The sequence below is a fragment of the Chiloscyllium plagiosum genome, unplaced genomic scaffold (assembly GCF_037043375.1).
Source record: "Chiloscyllium plagiosum isolate Xiang-an unplaced genomic scaffold, Cpla_swu_hap1 HiC_scaffold_30, whole genome shotgun sequence".
Taxonomy (NCBI): domain Eukaryota; kingdom Metazoa; phylum Chordata; class Chondrichthyes; order Orectolobiformes; family Hemiscylliidae; genus Chiloscyllium; species Chiloscyllium plagiosum.
The window spans coordinates 125517-146494 of record NW_028270168.1 but is presented as its reverse complement, the minus strand read 5'-3'; the positions used below and the strand labels follow the sequence as shown (position 1 = coordinate 146494).

At 41.1% G+C, this 20978-nt stretch overlaps 1 protein-coding gene and 1 pseudogene across 2 annotated transcripts in view; both read right to left on the bottom strand.

Moving 5' to 3' along the window:
- Positions 1–2146: 2146 nt before the first annotated feature.
- The window catches only part of tmem39b (transmembrane protein 39B), a 137339-nt gene continuing 118507 nt past the window's right edge, over positions 2147–20978 (bottom strand). The window contains exon 8 of one of the 2 annotated variants that reach the window (XM_087976641.1): positions 2147–2405. In XM_087976641.1, coding sequence (XP_087832767.1) covers positions 2385–2405 — 21 coding nt within the window. In that variant the 3' untranslated portion in view covers positions 2147–2384. The remainder of the gene's footprint in view (positions 2406–20978) is intronic. The other variant, XM_087976637.1, reaches the window with a different exon arrangement.
- On the bottom strand, positions 10926–13786 carry LOC148142120 (uncharacterized; annotated as a pseudogene).

The following is a 20978-nucleotide window of genomic DNA, read 5'->3' as shown; positions in this document are numbered from 1 at the left end:
GAGAGTGGGTCATGTCTTTTTGTGGCTAGTTGATGTTCATGTATCCTAATGGCTAGTTTTCTGCCTATTTGTCCAATGTAGCATTTGTTACAGTTCTTGCAAGGCATTTTGTAAATGACATTAGTTTTGCTTGCTGTCTGTATAGGGTCTTCCATGTTCAGTAGGTGTTGTTTTAATGTGTTCGTGAGTTTGTGGGCTACCATGATGCCAAGAGGTCTGAGCAGTCTGGCAGTCATTTCTGAGATGTCTTTGATGTAGAGGAGAGTGGCTAGGGTTTCTGGATGTGTTTTGTCTGTTTGTTTCGGTTTGTTAGCGAGAAATTGGCTGACTGTGTTCAAAGACAATGTTGTCAAAAAGAATACTGAGCTACAGGCTATTAGACTAGACAGGATTGAGGCTCATAAGGAAGCGGCATGGTGGCTCAGTGGTTAGCACTGCTGCCTCACAGCACCAGGGACTCAGCTTCGATTTCAGCCTCGGGTGACTATGTGGAGTTCGCACGTTCACCCCGTCTGCATAGGTTTCCTCCGGATTATTAAGAAAGATTGGACAGACTGGGATTGTTTTCCTTAAAACAGAATAGATAGAGGTGGGACACAATTGAGATGTATAAAAGTATGAGAGGCATAGACAGAAAGAAACTTGCAACCCTTATGGAGGGATGAATGACCAGGGGCATTGATTTAAGTTCAGGGGCAGAGAGTTTAGAGGAGATATGAGGAAAAACATTCTTAACCAGAGACTGGTATAAATATGGAACTGACTACATGTAAGGGTGATTGAGGTAGAAATCCTCGTAATATTTAAGAAGTATTTAGTTGTGCATTTGTGATGCCAAGGCATACAAGCCTACAGGTCAAGTGCTAGAAAATGGATTAGAGTAGTTAGTGGCTGTTTTTGACTAGCACAGATGCAATGGGCCAAACGGTCTTTTTCTATACTGCAGATCGCTATGACTATGATGATCACTGTGCAAATAACATTTGGGTATCATTGAGAATTGTGGAACCAACTCATAGAGCAATAGAGTCATACAGCATGAATATAGACCCTTCAGTGCAACTCGTCCCCGCTGACCAGACATCCCAATCTGACCTCGTCCCATTTTCCAGACTTCGGCCCATTTCCTTCTCAACCTATTCTATTCATATGCTCATTCAAATGCCTTTTAAGTGTTGTAATTATACCCACGTCCACCACTTCCTTTGGTAATTCGTTTTCTATATCCGCACCACCCTGTTTATTTTGATTTTAGACTGATGATACAGAACTGTTTTACACTCATTACTTTGTCCCTTCATTCATAATTTTGTTATATTTTTGCTTTGTGCATGAGTGTGTATGTTGGTAGATGTACTTCTCTCTATTTGTGTGTCTGGTTGTGTGAATTTTAATAGGGGTAAATTTTCAGGTGCCAAGATTAGAAATCCTGTCCTTTTACTGTTCTTGTTAAAGTGACGATTGTGTGAATAAATGCAACTTTTTATTGTTACAGATGAAATATTATATGGTTTGCTTTTCTATTGGGTAGCAGATAGAGGCAAATTGGGATTTTTTGGTAGTTTCACAGAACCTTAGAAAATAGGAACAGGGGTAGGCCATACAGCCTTTCAAGCGTGCTTCACCATTCAGTAATGGTGGAGCATGGCTAATCTTCCAACTCTGCTCCTGCTTTCTCTCCACAGTGTTGGACTGGGTGGGGGGGGGGGTATGGTCCAACAGGTTTATTTGGAAGCACTAGCTTTCTTAACCTTAAGGATAAAATCTAACTCCTCCTTGAAAATATTCAATGTTTTGGCCTCAGCTGCTTTCTATGGCAGATAATTCCACAGGCTCACCACTTTCTGGGTGAAGACATTTCTTTGAAGAAGTTTGATTAAGTATAATTATTTATGGTGACTTGGACAATAGTTTCAGCACACTACCCCAATGAGTTGTGACATTTTCTAGGACGCCTTGATGCCACACACAGTTAAATATGGCCTTGATGTCAAGGGCAGCCACTCTCACCTCATGTCTTGGGTTCAGTTCTTTCGTCTATGTTTGAAGCAAAGCAAAGTAATAAGATCAGGAGGTGAGTGGGTCAGGTGGAACCCAAACTGAGTGTCAGTAGGTTATTACTAAGCAAATGCTGTTGATGACTCTTTCCATTGCTTGACTGATGATCAAGAGCACAATGATGTGGTGTAATAGGTCAAGTTGGATTCATCTAGTTTTTATGTACAGGGCAAACCTGGTTTATTTTCCATGTTGTAGTTAGATGCCAGTGTTGTAGTTGTAGTGGAACAGCTTAGGCTACTGACATGGCAAATTCAGGAACACAAGCCTTCAATACTACTGCTGGAATGATGTCAGGGTTTATAGCCTTTGCAGTATCCAGTGCTTCAGCCATTTCTTGATATGCTCTGCAATAAATCAAATTGGCTGAAGATTAGTTGGGGACATCAGAAGTAATGATGGTTGTAAGAAAAGCTGTGACACAAATTCTCTGTAGGCTGAGTCACAATCTTTCTTTCATGGAAGAACAGGTGGTTTATCGAGAGTTTGGAGCTTCATTCCTCACTGGAAGCCACTGGTAGCAGAGCGACCATTGCAAATTGCACTATTTGTGAATTCCTGTGGAACCAACCATTGATAAGGTCCTGCGCAGAGATGGAACAGGTTTTGATGTTGTCAATTGTAACTTGATCATTGATGAAGCTCTCCAGGCTAACACACTTTACTTTTACAACATGATTAAAATACAAACAAAATGAACAGCCATAACTAATTCTATTGAAATACTTAACAAGCTACTATTTAATTTAACCACTAATCCTCAACTGTTCTAACATAGACAGCATCCCATAAACACACCCTTGTCAAGACAGTTTAGCAAAAGTTACAGTTCTCACATGCTGCCTTTCTCCAGTGCAGCAGAACAAAATGCTGAAAGAAACAGCCTGCTTCTTTTTATTTCTAAGAGGAAGCCTCATGTCTAAGACTCTCACAGCAGAGAACTCAAGCTGTTAGCTCAACAGTAACAGAAACCTTCTCACTAACTGAAAATAAAACTGTAAAACCTTCTTGGGTCTGTCTGAGTCATAACCGCACCCACTCAATCTTTTTATCTCATTAAAGAAAATTCAGGGATAACTCAAAGCTGTGTACTGAATGCCTGTCTGAAGCAAGCACCCCAGTGCCATTGTAGCAACCCCACTCTGTAAGAGAAACAATACAGAACACCTCCCTTAAAGGCACAGTACTGTCACACCTGCCCCCCTTGCAAAAATGAATAATCAATATACAGAGATGGCACCATTTTCCAAGCATTTCGTCTCACCTATTAGTACTCTATATATGCATACATTGTACTAACTCAAATCATGTAAACATTCAGTAATATAGTCCATTTCAGTTAGTTTCTTCTGTCACTAAACACCTCTGTTTTCCATCATCAATGTTGTGACAATGCATTGGCCATACATTATCTCGTCCTGCCACGTGTAATTTTCAATTTGAATGGCTGTAACATAGAACAGTACAGTACCTTTGGCCATCGATGTTGTGCCATACTTTTCTCCTCCTCTAAGATCCGACTAACCTACATATCCTTCATTGTACTATCTTCCATGTGACTATCCAAAAGTTGCTTAAATATCCCTAATGTATCTGACTCTACCACCACTGCTGGCAGTGCATGCCACGCACCCACCACTATCTGTGTAAGGAACCTATCTCTGATATCTCCCCAAAACTTTCCTCCAATCACCTTAAAATTTGGCCCCTCATGTTAGCCATTTCCACCCTGGGAAATGTCTCTGGCCATCCACTCTATCTATGCCTCTCATCATCTTGTACACCTCTGTCAAGTCAGCTGTCATCCTTCTTTACTCCAAAGAGAAAGTCCCTAGCTCCCTCAACCTTTCTTCATGAGACATGTCTTTAAATCCAGTCAGCATCCTAGTAAATCTCCTCTGCACTCTCTCTAATGCTTCCACATCCTTCCTGTAATGAGGTGACCAGAACTGACCACAATATTCCAAGTGTGGTCTAACCTGGGCTCTGTAGGGCTGCAGCATAAACTAGCAGCTCTTAAACACAATCCCCTGCTAATGAAAGCCAACATACTAACGCCTTATTAACAACCGTATCAACTTGAGTGACAACTTTGTGTGATTTATGGATATGGACCCCAAGATCTCTCTGTTGGTCCACACTGCCAAGAATCCTGCCTTTAACCTGGTATTCTGCATTCAAATTTAACCTTCCAAAGTGAATGACTTCACATTTTTCTAGGTTGAACTCAATCTGCCACTTATCAGCCCAGTTCTGCATCCTGTCAATGTCCTGTTGCAACCTACAAAAGCCCTCCACACTATCTACCACTCCACCAACCTTCATGTCGTCAGCAAACTTACTAATCCACCCTTCAACTTCCTCATCCAAGTCATTTATAAAAGTCACGAAGAGCAGAGGAATACCACCGGTCATCAAGCTCCAGGCTGAATACTTTCCAACTACCACCACCCTCTGATCTTGATGGGCCAGCCAATTCGGTATCCAGGCAGTCAGACTTCTCTGTATCTCATACCTCCATACTTTCTGAATGAGCCTACCATGGGGAATCTTATCAAATGCCTTGCTAAAATTGATGTAGGTTTGTTCGCTGAGCTAGAAGATTTGTTTTCAGACATTTTGTCACCATACTAGGTAACATCATCAGTGAACCTCCAGATGAAGCACTGGTGGCATGGCCTGTTTTCTATTTGTTTTTCAAAAATCCTTACGCTTTTCAAAAATTTCAGCATATCCTCCTTCTTAACATCAACCTGTTCAAGCATATCAGCCTGTTTCACACTATCCTCACAAATTACAAGGTCCCTCTCACTCGTGAATATGGAAGCAAAGTATTCATTAAGGACCTCCCCTACCTCCTGCGACTCCAGGCGCAAGTTCCTTCCACTATCCCTGATCGGCCCTCCCCTCACTCTGGTCATCCTCTTAGAATACTTAGGGATTTCCTTAATTCTAACTGCTAGAGCTTTCTCATGCCCCTTTCTGCCTCTCCAAAGTCCATTCTTCAGTTCCTTGTAACCCTCTAGCGTCCTGTCTGATCCTTGCCTCCTCAGCCTTAAGTAAGCTTCCTTTTTCCTCTTGACTAGATGTTCCACATCGCTTGTCACCCAAGGTTCTTCCAACCTACCATTCCTTGCTTGTCTCAGTGGGACAAACCTATCCAGCACTATCAGCAAGTGCTTCCTGAACAATCTCCACATATCTGTCGTGCATTTCCCTGAGAACATCTGTTCCCAGTTTAGGCACGTCAGATCCTGCCTAATAGCATTGTAATCCCCCTCCCCCAATTGAGTACTTTTCCATACCATCTGCTCCTATCCTTCTCCATGAGTATAGTGTAGGTCAGGGAGTTGTGATCACTATTATGGAAATGCTCTCCCACCGAGAGATCTGTCACCTGACCTGGTTTGTTGCCAAGCACCAACTCCAGTATGCCCTCCCCTCTAGTCGACCTATCTACATATTGAGTCAAGAATCCTACTTAGACACACATGATAAAAACTGCTCCATCCAAACTATTTGAACTAGTAGGTTCCAATTAATATTAGGGAAGTTAAAGTTACCCATGACAACAACCCTGTTACTTCTGCACCTTTCCAAAATCTGCCTCCCAATCTGCTCCTCCATGTCTCTGTTGCTATTAGGGGGTCTGTAGAAAACTCCCAATAAAGTGACTGCTCCTTTCCTGTTTCTGGCTTCCACCCATACTGACTCTGTAGACAAACCCTCCTTGACGACCTCCCTTTCTGCAGCTGCGATACCATCCCTGATTAGCAATGCCACTCCCCCACCTCTTTTACACACCTGCCCCCCCCCCCCCCCCCCCCCCAAACTTTCCTTTTGGAACTTCTAAACCTCAAAACATCTAACAACCATTCCAGTGATATCCAAGTCTCCATAATGGCCACAGCATCATAATTCCAAGTACTGATCCATGCTCGAAGTTCATCATCCTTATTCCTGATACTACTTGCATTAAAATAGACACATTTTGACCCATCAAGCTGACTGCACCGTTGCCCTATAAAGTGCCTATCCCTCCTCACAGACACTCTGCATGCTGTATCTGGTTGTTCACTATCTACACCATCAGCTAATTTGTAGTTCTGGCTCCCAACCCCCTGCCAATCTAGTTTAAATCCTCCCAAAGAGTTCTAGTAAACCTCCCGCACAGGATATTGGTGCCCCTCCAATTTAGGTGCAAGCCGTCTTTCTTGTACAGGTACCACCTTCCCCATAAGGAATCCCAATGATTCACATATCTGAAGCCACCCCTCCTACACCAGCCCTACAGCTACATGTTCATCTGCACTCACTCTCTATTCCTAGTCTCACTAGCCCGTGGCACTGGCAGCAATCCTGAGATAACTGCTCTGCTTGTCCTGTCTTCTAGTTTCCAACCTAACTTGCTAAATTCTTTTTCAGATCCTTATCCCTTTCCCTACCTATGTCATTTGTATGGATGTATACCATGACTTCTGGCTGCTGACCCTCCTCATTAACAATCCTGTGGACTCGTTCTGAGACATCCCTGACTCTGGCACTTGGGAGACAACATACCATCTGGCAGTCTCATTCATGATCACAGAATCTCCTGTCTGTTTCTCTTACGATTGAATCTCCTATCACTCTCCCATTCTCCCACCTTCCTTTCTGAGCCTCAGAGCCAGAGACTGGCTGCTATGGCTTTCGAGGAGAAAGTGAGGACTGCAGATGCTGGAGATCAGAGCTGAAAATGTGTTGCTGGAAAAGCGCAGCAGGTCAGGCAGCATCCAAGGAACAGGAGAATCGACGTTTCGGGCATATGCCTGAAGAAGGGCTTATGCCCGAAACATTGATTCTCCTGTTCCTTGGATGCTGCCTGACCTGCTGCGCTTTTCCAGCAACACATTTTCTGCTATGGCTTTCCCCGGTAGTTCGTCCCTCCCAACAGTATCCAAAATGGCATACTTATTATTGAGGGGAATGTCCACAGGAGGTCCCTGCATTGTCTGCCTATTCCCTTTCCTTTTCCTAATGGTCACCCAGCTACCTTGATCCTGTACCTAAAGTGTGACTACCTCCCTATAACTCCATTCTATCACTCCCTCAGCCTCTTGAATTATCTGAAGTTCATCCAGCACCAGCTCCAGTTACCTAACATGGTTTTGGGGAGCAGGAGTTGGGTGCACTTCTCAATAAATTCGATCCGAATAGTCTGGTATTTCTATCCCTAAATTGTTCCAAAAATGTTAAGAGGGTTATGATCAGTATGAACAGTCGTCTCAGATTCATTACTAACAACAGAAGCTCAAGGTCTCTTTACAATGGTGGAATATTTCTTTTGGTGAGCATTCAATTTTCTGGAAAAATATCCATTGGGCCTCTTTACATTCTTGTTGTCTTATAAAAGCACAACACTGATACCCATATCACTTGCTTCAATAGCCATCTTGAATGGCTTTGCTTACTTGCGTGTGCTAACATTGGGGCGATGATCAATACAGCTTTCAAGCTGTCAAATGCCTCCTGATACTCATCTATCCACTGTTATCTGCACGTCTTCAACATATCTATCAGTGGAACAACCATGCTGCTAAATTTCGCTACAAAGTTTTGGTCAAACCTCTCAAGCCCAGGAATCACAGTACTTCCCTCTTTTGTTGATGGAATGGGCAACTCCCCAGTAATCTTTGGTTTCACATTCTGGGGAGTCTTCTGTCCTTGTCCAATGATATAGTCTAGGAATGTGACTTAGGCTTTTGCGAACTCACTCTTGGCTAGATATATCACCAAACTGCCTCCTGATATCGATTGAACAATTCCACTCAATGCTTCAAATGTTCCTTCTGTGTGTGACTGCCATCTGATTTTGGTACTGTCACTATGGGTGAGCTCCATTCACTTGCAACTCATGTCAATTACGTTGTCTCTGAGCATGTTTTCAATCTCTTTTTGAGCCTATGCCATGTTATAGGGTTAAGTCTATAAGGATGTTACTTATTTGGAACAGCATTTTCTATATCTACATCATGCGTAATTAGATTAGTATTTCCCAACTTATTCCCAATATATCTCCATATGATTGTAAAAACTTTTTCAGTTCATTTTGATTTTTCTCTGGAAACTAACTCAATAATTTATTTCTATTTCTGAGAACTTCCTCATTGTCCAATTTAATTTGAGGAATGTCCAATTCAGAATCATCTGGATTGAGCATATTCACATGACACACTCTGTGAGATTTCTTTTTATCTGGTGTTCTTACCAAGTCATTCACCTCACACAATTTCCTTTCAATTTGATAATGCCCAATAAACCTTGTTTTTAAAAGTTCACCTTTAACTGTAGTAATACTAACACATTATCCCCACTCATGAATCTACAAATATTTTTATCTCTTATCTGCTTCTTGTTTCATCACATACTGTGCTACTTTTAAATGCTGTCTAGTCAACAGTCAAATGCTGTCTGCTCTATTTAATTTCTTCCTAACATTTAACACATAGTCCAATAATGTAGTCTCTGAATCCTGATTCACCAATTTCTCCTTAACTAAGCGGTCCACTCATATCATGTTCAAAATTAATTCAAATAGACAGAATTTAGTAGATTCATTAGGTGCATCACTAATAGCAAAAAAGTAAAATTGAAATTCCTTTGATCCAATCTTCTGGATACTTTTGACTATAGGCTCTCAACAAAATTTTTAGAGTTTGATACCACCATTCTAAATGCTCCCTGCAATTCTGGATAGTACACAGTTGATTTAAATTGTTTTACTCATAAGCTATCCAAAACTTCCTGGAATAAGTTTGATGTAAAATTTGATCCTTGATCTGGTTATAGTTCTGTGGACAGTCATATCTAGTTAAAAAAAAATGAATAACAATTCTACAATCCTTTTAGCCATGATATTTTGTAATGGAATTGCCTCTGAAAATCTAGTAAACAAGTTCAATATAGTAAACAAATATTGAATCCCACTTTTTGTTTTTGGGAGGGGTCCCGTGCAATCAATTAAGATTCCGTAAAAAGCTCCTCAAATACTAGAATGGGTATTAAGGGTGCTAGTTTTCTCACTCGCTGCAGTTTTCATATATAATTAACACTTGGATACAGAACTGACTCAAAGGTATTAGATAGAGGGTGGTGGTAGAGGGTTGATTTTTCAGACTGGAGGCCTGTGACCAGCGGTGTGCCACAAGGATTTAAAAGGGACCCAAGGGGCAACTTTTTCACCCAGAGGGTGTTGCGTGTATGGAATGAGCTGCGAGAGGAAATTGTGAAGGCTAGTACAATTGCAACATTTAAAAGGCGCCTGGATGGGTATATGAGTTAGAAGGGTTTAGATGGAACTGGATCAGTTTAGGATATCTGGTCACATAGACGAGTTGGACTGAAGGGTCTGTTCTGTGTTATATAACTCTATGACTATTAAGCCATTGTGCAGATTGCAATAATACAATAAATGTCTGGTAATTTAGTTATATAATTTTTGCTGGTTTATCGAGAGTGCCAATTCATAAGGTGCTGGTTAAATCAAAGTTAATTATAATAAATAGGATTGGGGAAAGAGTATATACTGGTTCCACTGTAAAAAGTCCAATTGGAGAGTGACCTGTCTGCATTACAGATAGTTAAGGACTGATCTATGGATGGAGTTGATTTACATCTTATGAAATCTTATGATAGTTTAAGAGATGTATTTGGCATTTTTTCATTTCCTGAGACTTAGATCCAGAGTTAACTAAGTTAGCACAGATAGCTTACTCTGAAGCTGTGACTGAACAAGTTCCATAGCGTTATTAAAAATGGAGTTCTGATGAGGAAAGGCTCACCGGCCTGTAATTTCCTAGATTATTCCTATTGCCCTTCTAAAACAAAGGAACAACGTTAGCTTTTACCAATCCTCTAGGACCTCTCCTATGACTTAAGATGATACAAATATTTCGTACAAGGCCCCAACAATTTCCTCATCTGCTTCCCTCAACATTCTGGGATAAGTCCCATCAGATTCTGGGGACTTAATGCTTTTCAAAGTACCCATCATCACTTCCATTTTATATTGACATGCTCTAGAATATCGACATACCACTCCCGAAGTTCACCACCCACTATTTTCATCTCCTTTGTGAATATCAGTGCAAAGCATTATTTAAGGATCTCATCCACTTCCACTGGCTCCATGCAATAATTCTCTCCTTTGTTCTTGAGTGGACCTAATCTTCCCGTATCTACCCTCTTGCTTCTTATATATTATACAATGCCTTGAGATTTTCCTTAAATTTGGTTGCCAAAGTCATTTCATAGCCTCTTGTAGGGCCTGTCTTCAGTTTCCTAAATCTTACATATGATTTTTATTTTTTTGATGTGGAGGTGCCAGTGTTGAACTGGAGTGGACAAGGTCAGAAGTCACATAATATCAGATTATAGTCCAACAAGTTTATTTGAAATGACAAACATTTGGAATGCTGCTCTTTCATCAGGTGACGAGAAGCAACAGGCACATAACTTATAGGCAGAGAGATAAAAAGATCACACAAATGATGTGAGTGGAGTGTCGACAGGCTGAATAATAAGTCTCTGGAGGTGATCAAAAGTGTCAGACAGTGTGTGTAAAGTGTCAACAGCTGAATAGCAAGTGAAGGGATGACCTGTAATCTGATTAATTGAGGCAGAGAGATAATTACAAAATGTTAAAAATAAGGTGGTACAGGAAACAAACCAAATGGCTGGAATAACATGATGGGTATAAGAGTCACAAAGTAAGAAGTAATTCAAAACCAGACAAACTAATTAAGAAAGATCATAACATGTTATAAAGGTGATGGTGACAAAACAGGCCAGGAAGGAAGATTTTACAGATACAGAACAGTGTGGTGGGATTATATGTAACGTGACATGAACCCATGATCATGGTTGAGGCCATATTCATGGATATAGAACTTGACTATCAGTTTCTGTTTGGCGATTCTACATTGTGGTGTATCCCGAAGGCCGCCTTGGAGGACAGTTATCCGAAGATTGGAGGCTAAATGTCCTTAACTACTGAAGTGTTCCGCAACTGGGAGGGACCATTCCTGTCTGAAGATTGTTGTTTGGTGTCCATTCATCCATTATCGTATCGTCTGCATGGTTTCACCAATATACCATGCCTCAGAGCATCCTTGCCTGAAGCGTGTTAGGTAGACAACACTGACTGATTCACATGAGTATCTGCCATGTACGTGGTGGGTGGTGTTCCCCCGGGTGATAGTAGTTACAATGTTGATGATCTGGCATGTCTTTCAGAGGTTGCCATGGCAGGGTTGTGTGGTGTTGTGGTTGATGTTGTTCTGAAGGCTGGGTAGTTTGCTGCGAATGATGGTCTATTTAAGGTTTGGCAGTTGTTTGAAGGCAAGAATTGGAGGCGTAGGGATGATCTTGTGAGATGTTCATCATTATCGATGGCACGTTGAAGACTGCGAAGAACATGGCATAGTTTCTCCGCTCTGGGGAAGTACTGGATGACGAAGGGTACTCTATCAGTTATGTCCGGGGTCTGTCACCTGAAGAGGTAGCTGCAGCTTATCGCTGTGGCACATCGGAATTGGTGATAGATGAGTTAAGCATTGTATCCTGTTCTTATGAGGGCATCTTTCAGCACCTGTAGATATCCATTGCGTTCCACATCGTCTGAGCAGATCCTGTGTATATGCAGGGCTTGTCCATAGGAGATGGGTTCTTTAACGTTTCGGATGGAAGTTAGAGAAGTGCAGCATTGTGAGGTTATCCATGGGCTTGCGGTAGAGTGAGGTACTGAGATGTCCATCCTTGATGGCAATGTGTGTGTCCAAGAATAGCACTGATTCTGAAGAGTAGTAAGTCTGATGATGGGATGGGACTTGGTTGATATCGCTGTGTAGTTATTTCAGTGATACCTGACCATGAGTCAAAGGAAGAAAAGGTTGTTGATATATCTAGTGTATAGCATTGGTAGGAGGTCCTGTGCAGCAAAGAAGTCTTGCTCAAACTTGGGCATGAAAATGTTTGTGTTTTAGGGTGCAAAATTTGGTCTCCAGGGCTGTTCCCTGTGTCTGGATGAAAAGCTGGTTGTCAAAGGTAAAGATGTTGTGGTTTAGGATGAAGCAGATGAGTTGTAGGATGGCACTTGGAAATTGGTAGTTATTGGTGTTGAGTACTGAGGCTGTTGCAGCAATGGCATCGTTGTGGGGATGCTCGTGTAGAGTGCCAAAACGTCCAATGTGATGAGGAACTACCTCTGACACTTGTCCTATATCTATCATCCCTCAATTTAAAGCTATGTTCCCTCGTGCTAGCCATCACTATCCGAGGAAAAAGGCTCTCACTATACACCCTATCTAAACCTCTGATTATCTTGTATGTCTCAATTAAGTCACTTCTCAACCTTCTCTCTAACGAAAACATCCTAGTAAATCTCCTCTGAACCCTCTACAAAACTTCCACATCTTTCCTATAATGCGGTGATCAGAACTGTACGTAATACTTCAAGTGCGGCCGCACCAGATTTTTATACGACTGCAGCATGACCTTGTGACTCCAAAACTCAATCCCTCTACCAATAAAAGCTAACACACCGCATGCCTTGTTAACAAACCTATCAACCTGGGTGGCAACTTTCAGGGATTTATGTACATGTACACCGAGATCTCTCTGCTCACCTACACTACCAAGAATCTTACTATTAGCCCAGTACTCTTTATTCCTGTTGCTCCTTCCAAAGTGAATCACCTCATACCTTTCCGCATTAAACTCTATTTTCCATCTCTCAGCCCAGCTCTGCAGCTTATCTATGTCCCTGTATAATCTGCAACATCCTTCAACACTATCCACAACTCTGCAATTTATGAAGCCATCCTTCTACGCCCTCATCCAGGTCATTTATAAAAATGGCAAACAACAGTGGCCCCAAAACAGATCCTTGCGGCACATCACTAGTATCTGAACTCTAAAGATGAACATTTCCCATCAACCACCATTCTCTGACTTGGTTATTGGACTCGAAGCCAGCGAGTGATTGGTGTTGGTGTCTTTTTGTTCTGGGTGTTGAATTTGGTTGATTTAAACAGTGCTTGGAATAACAATGGCACTTTCAGTCACCAAGACTTTTCTCTGGGTGCAAGAAGTGACCTTGGGAGGTTTTGGGTAATGAAGGCCAAGTTGCTGGAATGAGCCAACAAGCTGAAGTTGGAGATGCCACCTCCCATGAGGAAAGGAGATATAATTACAGCAATAGCTCAGCATTTAAATTTGGTGGAAATGCCAACAAAATCTTTAGAGATGGCTACACTTCAATTGAAAATGAAGCAGCTTGAGTTAGAGGCAAAATATGAGGAATTACGATTAAAAGCAGAAGAGAGAGAAAAGGAGAGAGAGGAAAGGAAGAAAGAGAAAAATTGGCACTTGCATAGGAAAGTCAGCTTAAAGGGATGGAGATGAAAGCTGAAGGTAAGCTTAGTGAGAAGGGAGTGAGGATGAGCAAGCCCATAATAGCCAAAGGCCTGGTGAGAAACTATTTAAATATATTCAAGTATTGCCTAAGTTTGATGAGAAGGATGTGGAAGCCATTTTCATCTCATTTGAAAAGGTAGCTAAACAAATGCGGTTGCCAGTGACCATGTGGGTTTTGTTGATCCAAACAAAACTTGTAGGTAGAGCTAGTGAGGTATTCGCATCACTATCAGAGGAGGTACCTGGGGCGTATGAGGAGGTGAAGAACGGCCATCTTAAGTGCATATGAGCCTGTGCCAGAAGACTACAGACAATGTTTTAAGAATCTAATGAGGGACCTTGTTCAAACATATATTGAGTTTGAAAGGATCAAACAAAGTAATTTTGATTGGTGAATAAGGCATTAAAAATAAGCAAACCTATGACACTCTTAGATAATTATTTTGGAAGAGTTCAAAAATTTACTTCCTGAAGTAGAGAGAACTCATGTGGAAGAGCAGAGAGCTAAAACTGCAAGATTTGCAGCTGAAATGGCTGATGATTATGAGTTGGTCCATAAATCAATTTCAATCCATGGGGGATAGAAACTGGTGGTAAGAGAAATCCTTGTGTGGAAAGGGAAAGGTAGATCTCAGTGAAGATCATAAGGATAACTCATCACAGGGTGAAAAGGAAACCCTTGTAGGTGGGAGAGAAGTTAAAAATCTCCAGTGTTTTCATTGCAATAAAGTAAAGCACCTGAAATCACAATGTTGGTAGGTTATAGAAAGCAATGGGAAGCCACAGGTAGGAAAACAGGATAAGCCAGTGAATTTTGCTGGAGTGGTAATAGAAAGCACAGTGAAGGCTAGAAAGCTGCACCAGAATGTACAAGCTGGTCGGAGGTTGGTTAAGGAGGAAGTGCCAGATCTTCTTAAAACATATACCTGCAAAGGTAAAGTTTATTTGCATAGGCCAGAAGCAACAGGTAAACAGGTTACAACATAAAGATCCTCTCAACTGTGGTGTTGAAAGATGAGGAGATATGTACCTCTGAAAGACTATTTCCAGAAAAAATGCGAGTAATGGGGCATTCACGGTGAGACAAGAAGCGTTCAGTTGTGCAAAGTGAGGTTAGAGTGTCCAGTGGAGAGTGAAGAGTGGTAGGAGTACTGGACAAATTCTCAGCTCCAGGAATAAAGTTTGTCCTTGCTAATGATATAGCTGATTCGCCGATAGGAGTGCTGCCCACTTTGGTTGAAAAGCCATTGGAAACTCAGGCAACTGAACTATTGCAAGACACATAACCAGGGATTTTTGCTGACTGGTAACAAAATCACAAAGTTACCAGTTGAAACAGGAGAGATGAAAGACTACAGGTAAAAAAGTTGAAGTGGAATAAGCAGAGACTCTGTTTGATCAAACGGTTGAGACAAGCCAGCAGCAGATAGATGACCCAGCAGAACACCTTTGGCTCAGATAAGTTAATTGCGTAACAGCAGAAAGATGAAAATTTAAAGCAATTGTATCAAAATGCATACACAGAAAAGGAATCTGAATGTATCCCTAAACGTTATTATCTTAAAAATTATGTCTTAATGAGGAAATGGAGACCATCGCATGTTTAGGCAGATGAGAAATGGGCAGACGTTCATCAAGTCGTATTGCAAGCAGGTTGTAGAAAGGAGGTTTTGCAGGTATTGAACAAGCTACCACTAGAGGGTTATTTAGAAATGAGAAAAACACAAGCTAAAATACAAAAAACATTTTTACTTGCCTGGACTGCACAAGGATGTAATTGAATTTTGCCATACGTGTCATAAATGTCAGATAATTGGAAAACCACAGGCAGTAATAAAACCCACTCCTTTAATACCTATTCCAGCATTTGAGGAACCTTTTACAAGTGTCTTAATGTGTAGGACCCCTACTTCAAATTAAAAAGTGGGAATCAGTATTTGGTTAACAATAATGGATATGTCGACTAGATTTCCAGAGGCCGTTCCATTATGCAATATCACTGCTAAAAGGATCATAGAGGAATTAGTCAATTTTTTCACTAGATACGGACTACCCACAGAGATACAATCATATCAAGGGTCAAACTTTACATCAAAATTATTCAAGGAAATTATGGACAGCTTAGGAATAAAACAATTCAAATTTACTGCGTACCATTCAGAGTCTCAGGAAGCGTTAGAAAGGTGGCATCATACATTAGACACCATATTGAGGGATAAGGGAATTCTGTTTGTACTTTTTGCAATCAGAGAGGCATCAAATGAATCAACCAAATTCCTTCCATTTGAATTAGTGTTTGGGCATGAAGTGAGGGGACTGCTAAAATCGATTAAGGAGAAAATGGTAAGTCAGAATTCAGAGACCACATATTTGGACTATGTGTCAATTTTTCAGGAACGACTAAATAGAGCGGGGAGTTGGCGAGACACCGTTTAAAGTATCACAGCATGCAATGAAACAGGAAGCAGACAAGAAATCAAAAACTAATAATTTTGCAGTTGGAGATAAGGTGCTAGTGTTACTTCCAGTGATAGGCGAACCTTTAAAAACAAGGTTTTGTGGACCATATGAAGTCGAAAGGAAATTGAGTGAGGTGAACTATTTGATAAGGACTTCAGACAGAAATAAATCTCACAGAATGTGTCATGTGAATATGCTCAAAAGGTATTTTGACAGGGAAGGAAAGCCAAAGAAGACTGTGTTATTGGTTACAACACAGAGGGAAGAACCAAGTTCAGAGGTTTCTGAATTGGATATTCCTCAAATTAAATTGGACAATGAGGAAGTTGTCAAGAATTGGGCTAAATTATTGAGTTACCTTCCAGAGGAAAATCAAAAAGACCTGAAAGTGTTATTACTCTCACATGGGAGATGTGGAAATAAGCTGGGAAATACTAACCTACATATGCATGATGCAGATATAGAAGATACTATTCCGATTAAGCAATATCCTTAATGGCATAACCCTCTAAAGTTAGCACAGGTTCAAAAGGAAATTGAACACATGCTCCAAGATGACATAATCAAAGTGAGTTACAGTGACTGGAGCTCACCCATGGTATTGGTGCCAAAACCAGATGGTACCCAATTGTTATGTGTGGACTATTGCAAAGTCAATGCTGTTACAAAGACTGATACATAGTCGATTCCGCGTTTGGAAGACTGTGTTGAGAAGGTGGGCAGCAACTTATATTTCTAAGTTGGACTTGCTCTGAGGATACTGGCAGGTACCTTTGTCAGAAAGAGTGAAGGCAACTTCAGCTTTCGTAACACCGAATGGACTGTTCAGTTTAAAGTCATGCTGTTTGGTATGAAAAATGTGCTAGCTACATTTCAGATGACTTGGTGATTTTTAGTCATACATGGAAGGAACATTTGCAACATTTATCAGACTTGTTCGATCAACTTCGGAAGGCAAGCTTGGTGATAAACCTAGCTAAAAATGAATTTGCCAAAGCCCAAGTCACCTTCCTGGGCCATGTTATTGAAAGTGGAAAAACAGCCCCACAGGATGCAAAAACAAAGGTAATTGGGGAATTTCCCATACGATCAATAAAACAAACAGTACCACAATTCCTGCTCCACTCACTTAATTGTTAAAGAAAGGCAAGAGGTTTCAGTGGGCAACGGACTATCAGAAGGCATTTGACAGCCTGAAAGCTGTATTAATCACTGCCCAGTGTTAGCCACACCTAATTATGCAAAGCCATTCAAGGTGGCTATCGATGCAAGTGATGTGGGTGTTGGTGCTGTGCTCTTGCAAGAAGACAATGAAAAAATAGGAAGACCTATTGAGTATTTCTCCAGAAAGTTGACCATTTATCAGCAAAAATATTCGACGGCTGAGAAGGAGACTTTGAGCTTGGTGTTAGCATTACATTTCAATGTTTATGTTACAAGTCACATATCTGAGACAATCATATACACTGAGACTACAATATAATCCATTGAAGTTTGTGGAGAAATTTGAGAACAAAACTTCCAGAATGTTTAAATGGAGCTTGTTGCTACAGCCATTCAATTTGAAAATTGTACATGTGGCAGGACAAGAAAATGTGATTGTCGAAGCATTGTCGAGGTTTGAATGAGAAATGGAGGCGTTCGGTAGTATGAGTGAAACAGACTGAAACAAAATGTAGTAGTGCATGTTTGCAAGATTATATTCAATGTAAAGTATATGTGTGTTGTAGTTTACTAACAATTTAAGATTAATGTGTTTTAAAATGAAGCCATCATTGGATATTGATGGTTCTTTTTTTCTAAGGATGGGACGTGTGATGATGCTGCTCCTTTAACAAGATTATGTTGTCCTTAGTTTTTTTTCAGAAAGGTCGGAAAAAACACAGACTCTGAAAGGTCTGGGTTTGGATGTATTTTAGGGACAATATGAATATAGCTAACAGATATTGCCTCAAGCAAAAGACTTTCAAGTTTAAAAAAACTTCTACAATGAAAGGGAAATGACTAATTCTCCCAGCTCAGTTTTTCTCTGGTTTGATTTGGTTTTTGGCAGTCTGGTTATTCACTGAAAGCAGTCAGGCAGGTTTTGAGGCTGAACACAAAGAAGCAGGTCCATGCTGGTACTCTCTCTCTCTGATTTCTCTCCTGTAAGAACCTGTGTTTAATTTTTCCTTTTTTTGCCAAGGGGTGTTTATGGGTTTGTTGCAAGTATTCCGAGCAGCATCATTAAGTTGGGATAATCTGTTGGGTTTTTGGATTGTTTAAGTTATCCTGTGTTCTGTTCTCTTTTGTTTGTGTTTCATTTGATAATCTTGTAAATAAATTCTGTTTTGTTTAAAACTAAGTGGGTTGACCAGCTGCATCACTCCTGGAATAACCGCATTAACACCTGCTTAAAATAATTAGCAAAGTTAAGGTCTGGACCACTTTCCTGAAATATTTTGTGAGGGCCTGGCCTGGTCCATAACAGTAACCGGTTTCTCCAGTTTCCTGTTCTTGGTGTGCATGGAGGTGGCGTTTTCTGTTGCCTCATCTTCTTGGCAGTTTCTTGTAGTTGGTCACTGTATTCTGAGCACAAGCTGAGAATATGAACTCTATCTTGATTTTAAGGTTGTGGCATCTGCTGTAGAGCTGGTGTACAAGATGATTGAGGAGTGTGTGAGAGGTGCAATAGCAGAGGTTTTCAGCATAGTATATGCTGTAGGTCAACTTGAGTGGGATGATGATCTGTAGTCCTTTCGGGATTTTCTGTGCTTTCTTGCATCTCTGCAGAAAGTTGATGGATGTGTCAATATGCATGATTTTCTTGGAGATTCTCTAAACTTTGAGCCTGGGGTTTGTGTCAATGGTAGCCATGATGTGGTGGTCCTGATGTTGGACTGAGGTGGACAAGGTCTGAAGTCACATGACACCAGATTATAGTCTCTTCACACCACCTAACAAAGGGACCAGTTCTCTGAAAGCTTGTGATTTCAAATAAACCTGTTGGACTATAACCTGGTATCGTGTGACCTTTTATTTGACTTAGCTCTCAATTTCTCTTGTCATCCAAGATTCCACAATCTTGCCCTCCTTATCCTTTATTTTCACAGGAACTTGCTGGTCCTGAATACTAATCAACTGGCCTTTAGAAGATTTCCACATGTCAGGTGTGGATTTACCCTCAAGCAGCTGTTCCCAATCTATACTCCCCAGTTCTTGCCTAATGTTGTGGTAGTTAGCCTTCCCTCCCCAATTTAATATTTTCACCCAGAGACTACTTTGTCATTATCGATAAATAACTTAAAACTTACAGAATTATGGTCACTGTTCCTGAAATGCTGTCCCACTGAAACTTTGATCATCTGGTTAGACTCATTCCCCAATACCAGATCTAACATGGCCACTTGTCTATTTGGACTATTTCATATTGTTTCATAAAACTGACTTATACGCATCTAACAAATGCCCCTCAATCCAAGACCCTGGCATTAAATGAGTCCCAATATACAGTTAACATTACCCAACACAGAGTATAAAGGCAGTAGGAGTATCCTTAATAGGGAAATCAGGAGGGCAAAAAGGGGACATGAGATAGCTTTGGCAAATAGAGTTAAGGAGAATCCAAAGGGTTTTCACAAATACGTTAAGGACAAAAGGGTAACTAGGGAGAGAATAGGGCCCTCAAAGATCAGCAAGGCAGCCTTTGTGTGGAGCCCAGAAAATGGGGGAGATACTAAATGAGTATTTTGCATCAGCATTTACTGTGGAAAAGGATATGAAAGATATAGAATGATGGGAAAAAGATAGTGGCACCTTGCAAAATGTCCAGATTACAGAAGAGGAAGTGCTGGATGTTCTGAAACACATAAAGGTGGATAAATACCCAGGACCTAATCAGGTGTACTCTAGACCTCTGTGGGAAGCTAGAGAAGTGATTGCTGGGCCTCTTGCTGAGATATTTGTATCATCGATAGTCACAGGTGAGGTGCTGGAAGACTGGAGGTTGGCTAACGTGTGGTGCCACTGTGTAAGAAGGGTGGTAAGGACAAGCCAGGGAAGTAAAGACCAGTGAGCCTGATGTCGGTGGTGGCCAAGTTGTTGGAGGGAATCCTGAGGGACAGGATGTACAAGTATTTGGAAAGGCAAGGACTGATTCGGGATAGTCAACACGGCTTTGTGCTTGGGAAATCATGTCTCACAAACTTGATTGAGTTTTTTGAAGTAACAAAGAAGATTGATGAGGGCAGAGCGGTAGATGTGATCTATATGGACTTCAGTAAGGTGTTCAACAAGGTTCCCCATGGGAGACTGATTAGCAAGGTTAGGTCTCACAGAATACAGGGAGAACTAGCCATTTGGATACAGAACTGGCTCAAAGATAGAAGACAGAGGGTGGTGGTGGTGGAGGGTTGTATTTCATACTGGAGGCCTGTGACCAGTGGAGTGCCACAAGGATCGGTGCTGGGTCCACTATTTTTTGTCATTTACATAAATGATTTGGATGCGATCATAAGAGGTACAGTTAGTAAGTTTGCAGAAGACACCAAAATTGAAGGTGTAGTGGACAGGAAAGAGGATTACCTCAGACTACAACAGGATCTTGACCAGATGGGCCAAAATGGGCTGAGAAGTGGCAGATGGAGTTTAATTCAGATAAATGCGAGGTGCTGCATTTTGGGAAAGCAAATCTTAGCAGGACTTATACACTTAATGGTAAGGTCCTAGGGTGTGTTGCTGAACAAAGAGACCTTGGAGTGCAGGTTCATAGCTCCTTGAAAGTGGAGTCGCAGGTAGATAGGATAGTGAAGAAGGCGTTTGGTATGCTTTCTTTTATTGGTCAGAGTATTGAGTACAGGAGTTGGGAGGTCATGTTGCGGCTGTACAGGACATTGGTTAGGCCACTGTTGGAATATTGTGTGCATTTCTGGTCTCCTTCCTATTGGAAAGATGTTGTGAAACTTGAAAGGGTTCAGAAAAGATTTACAAGGATGTTGCCAGGGTTGGAGGATTTGAGCTATAGGGAG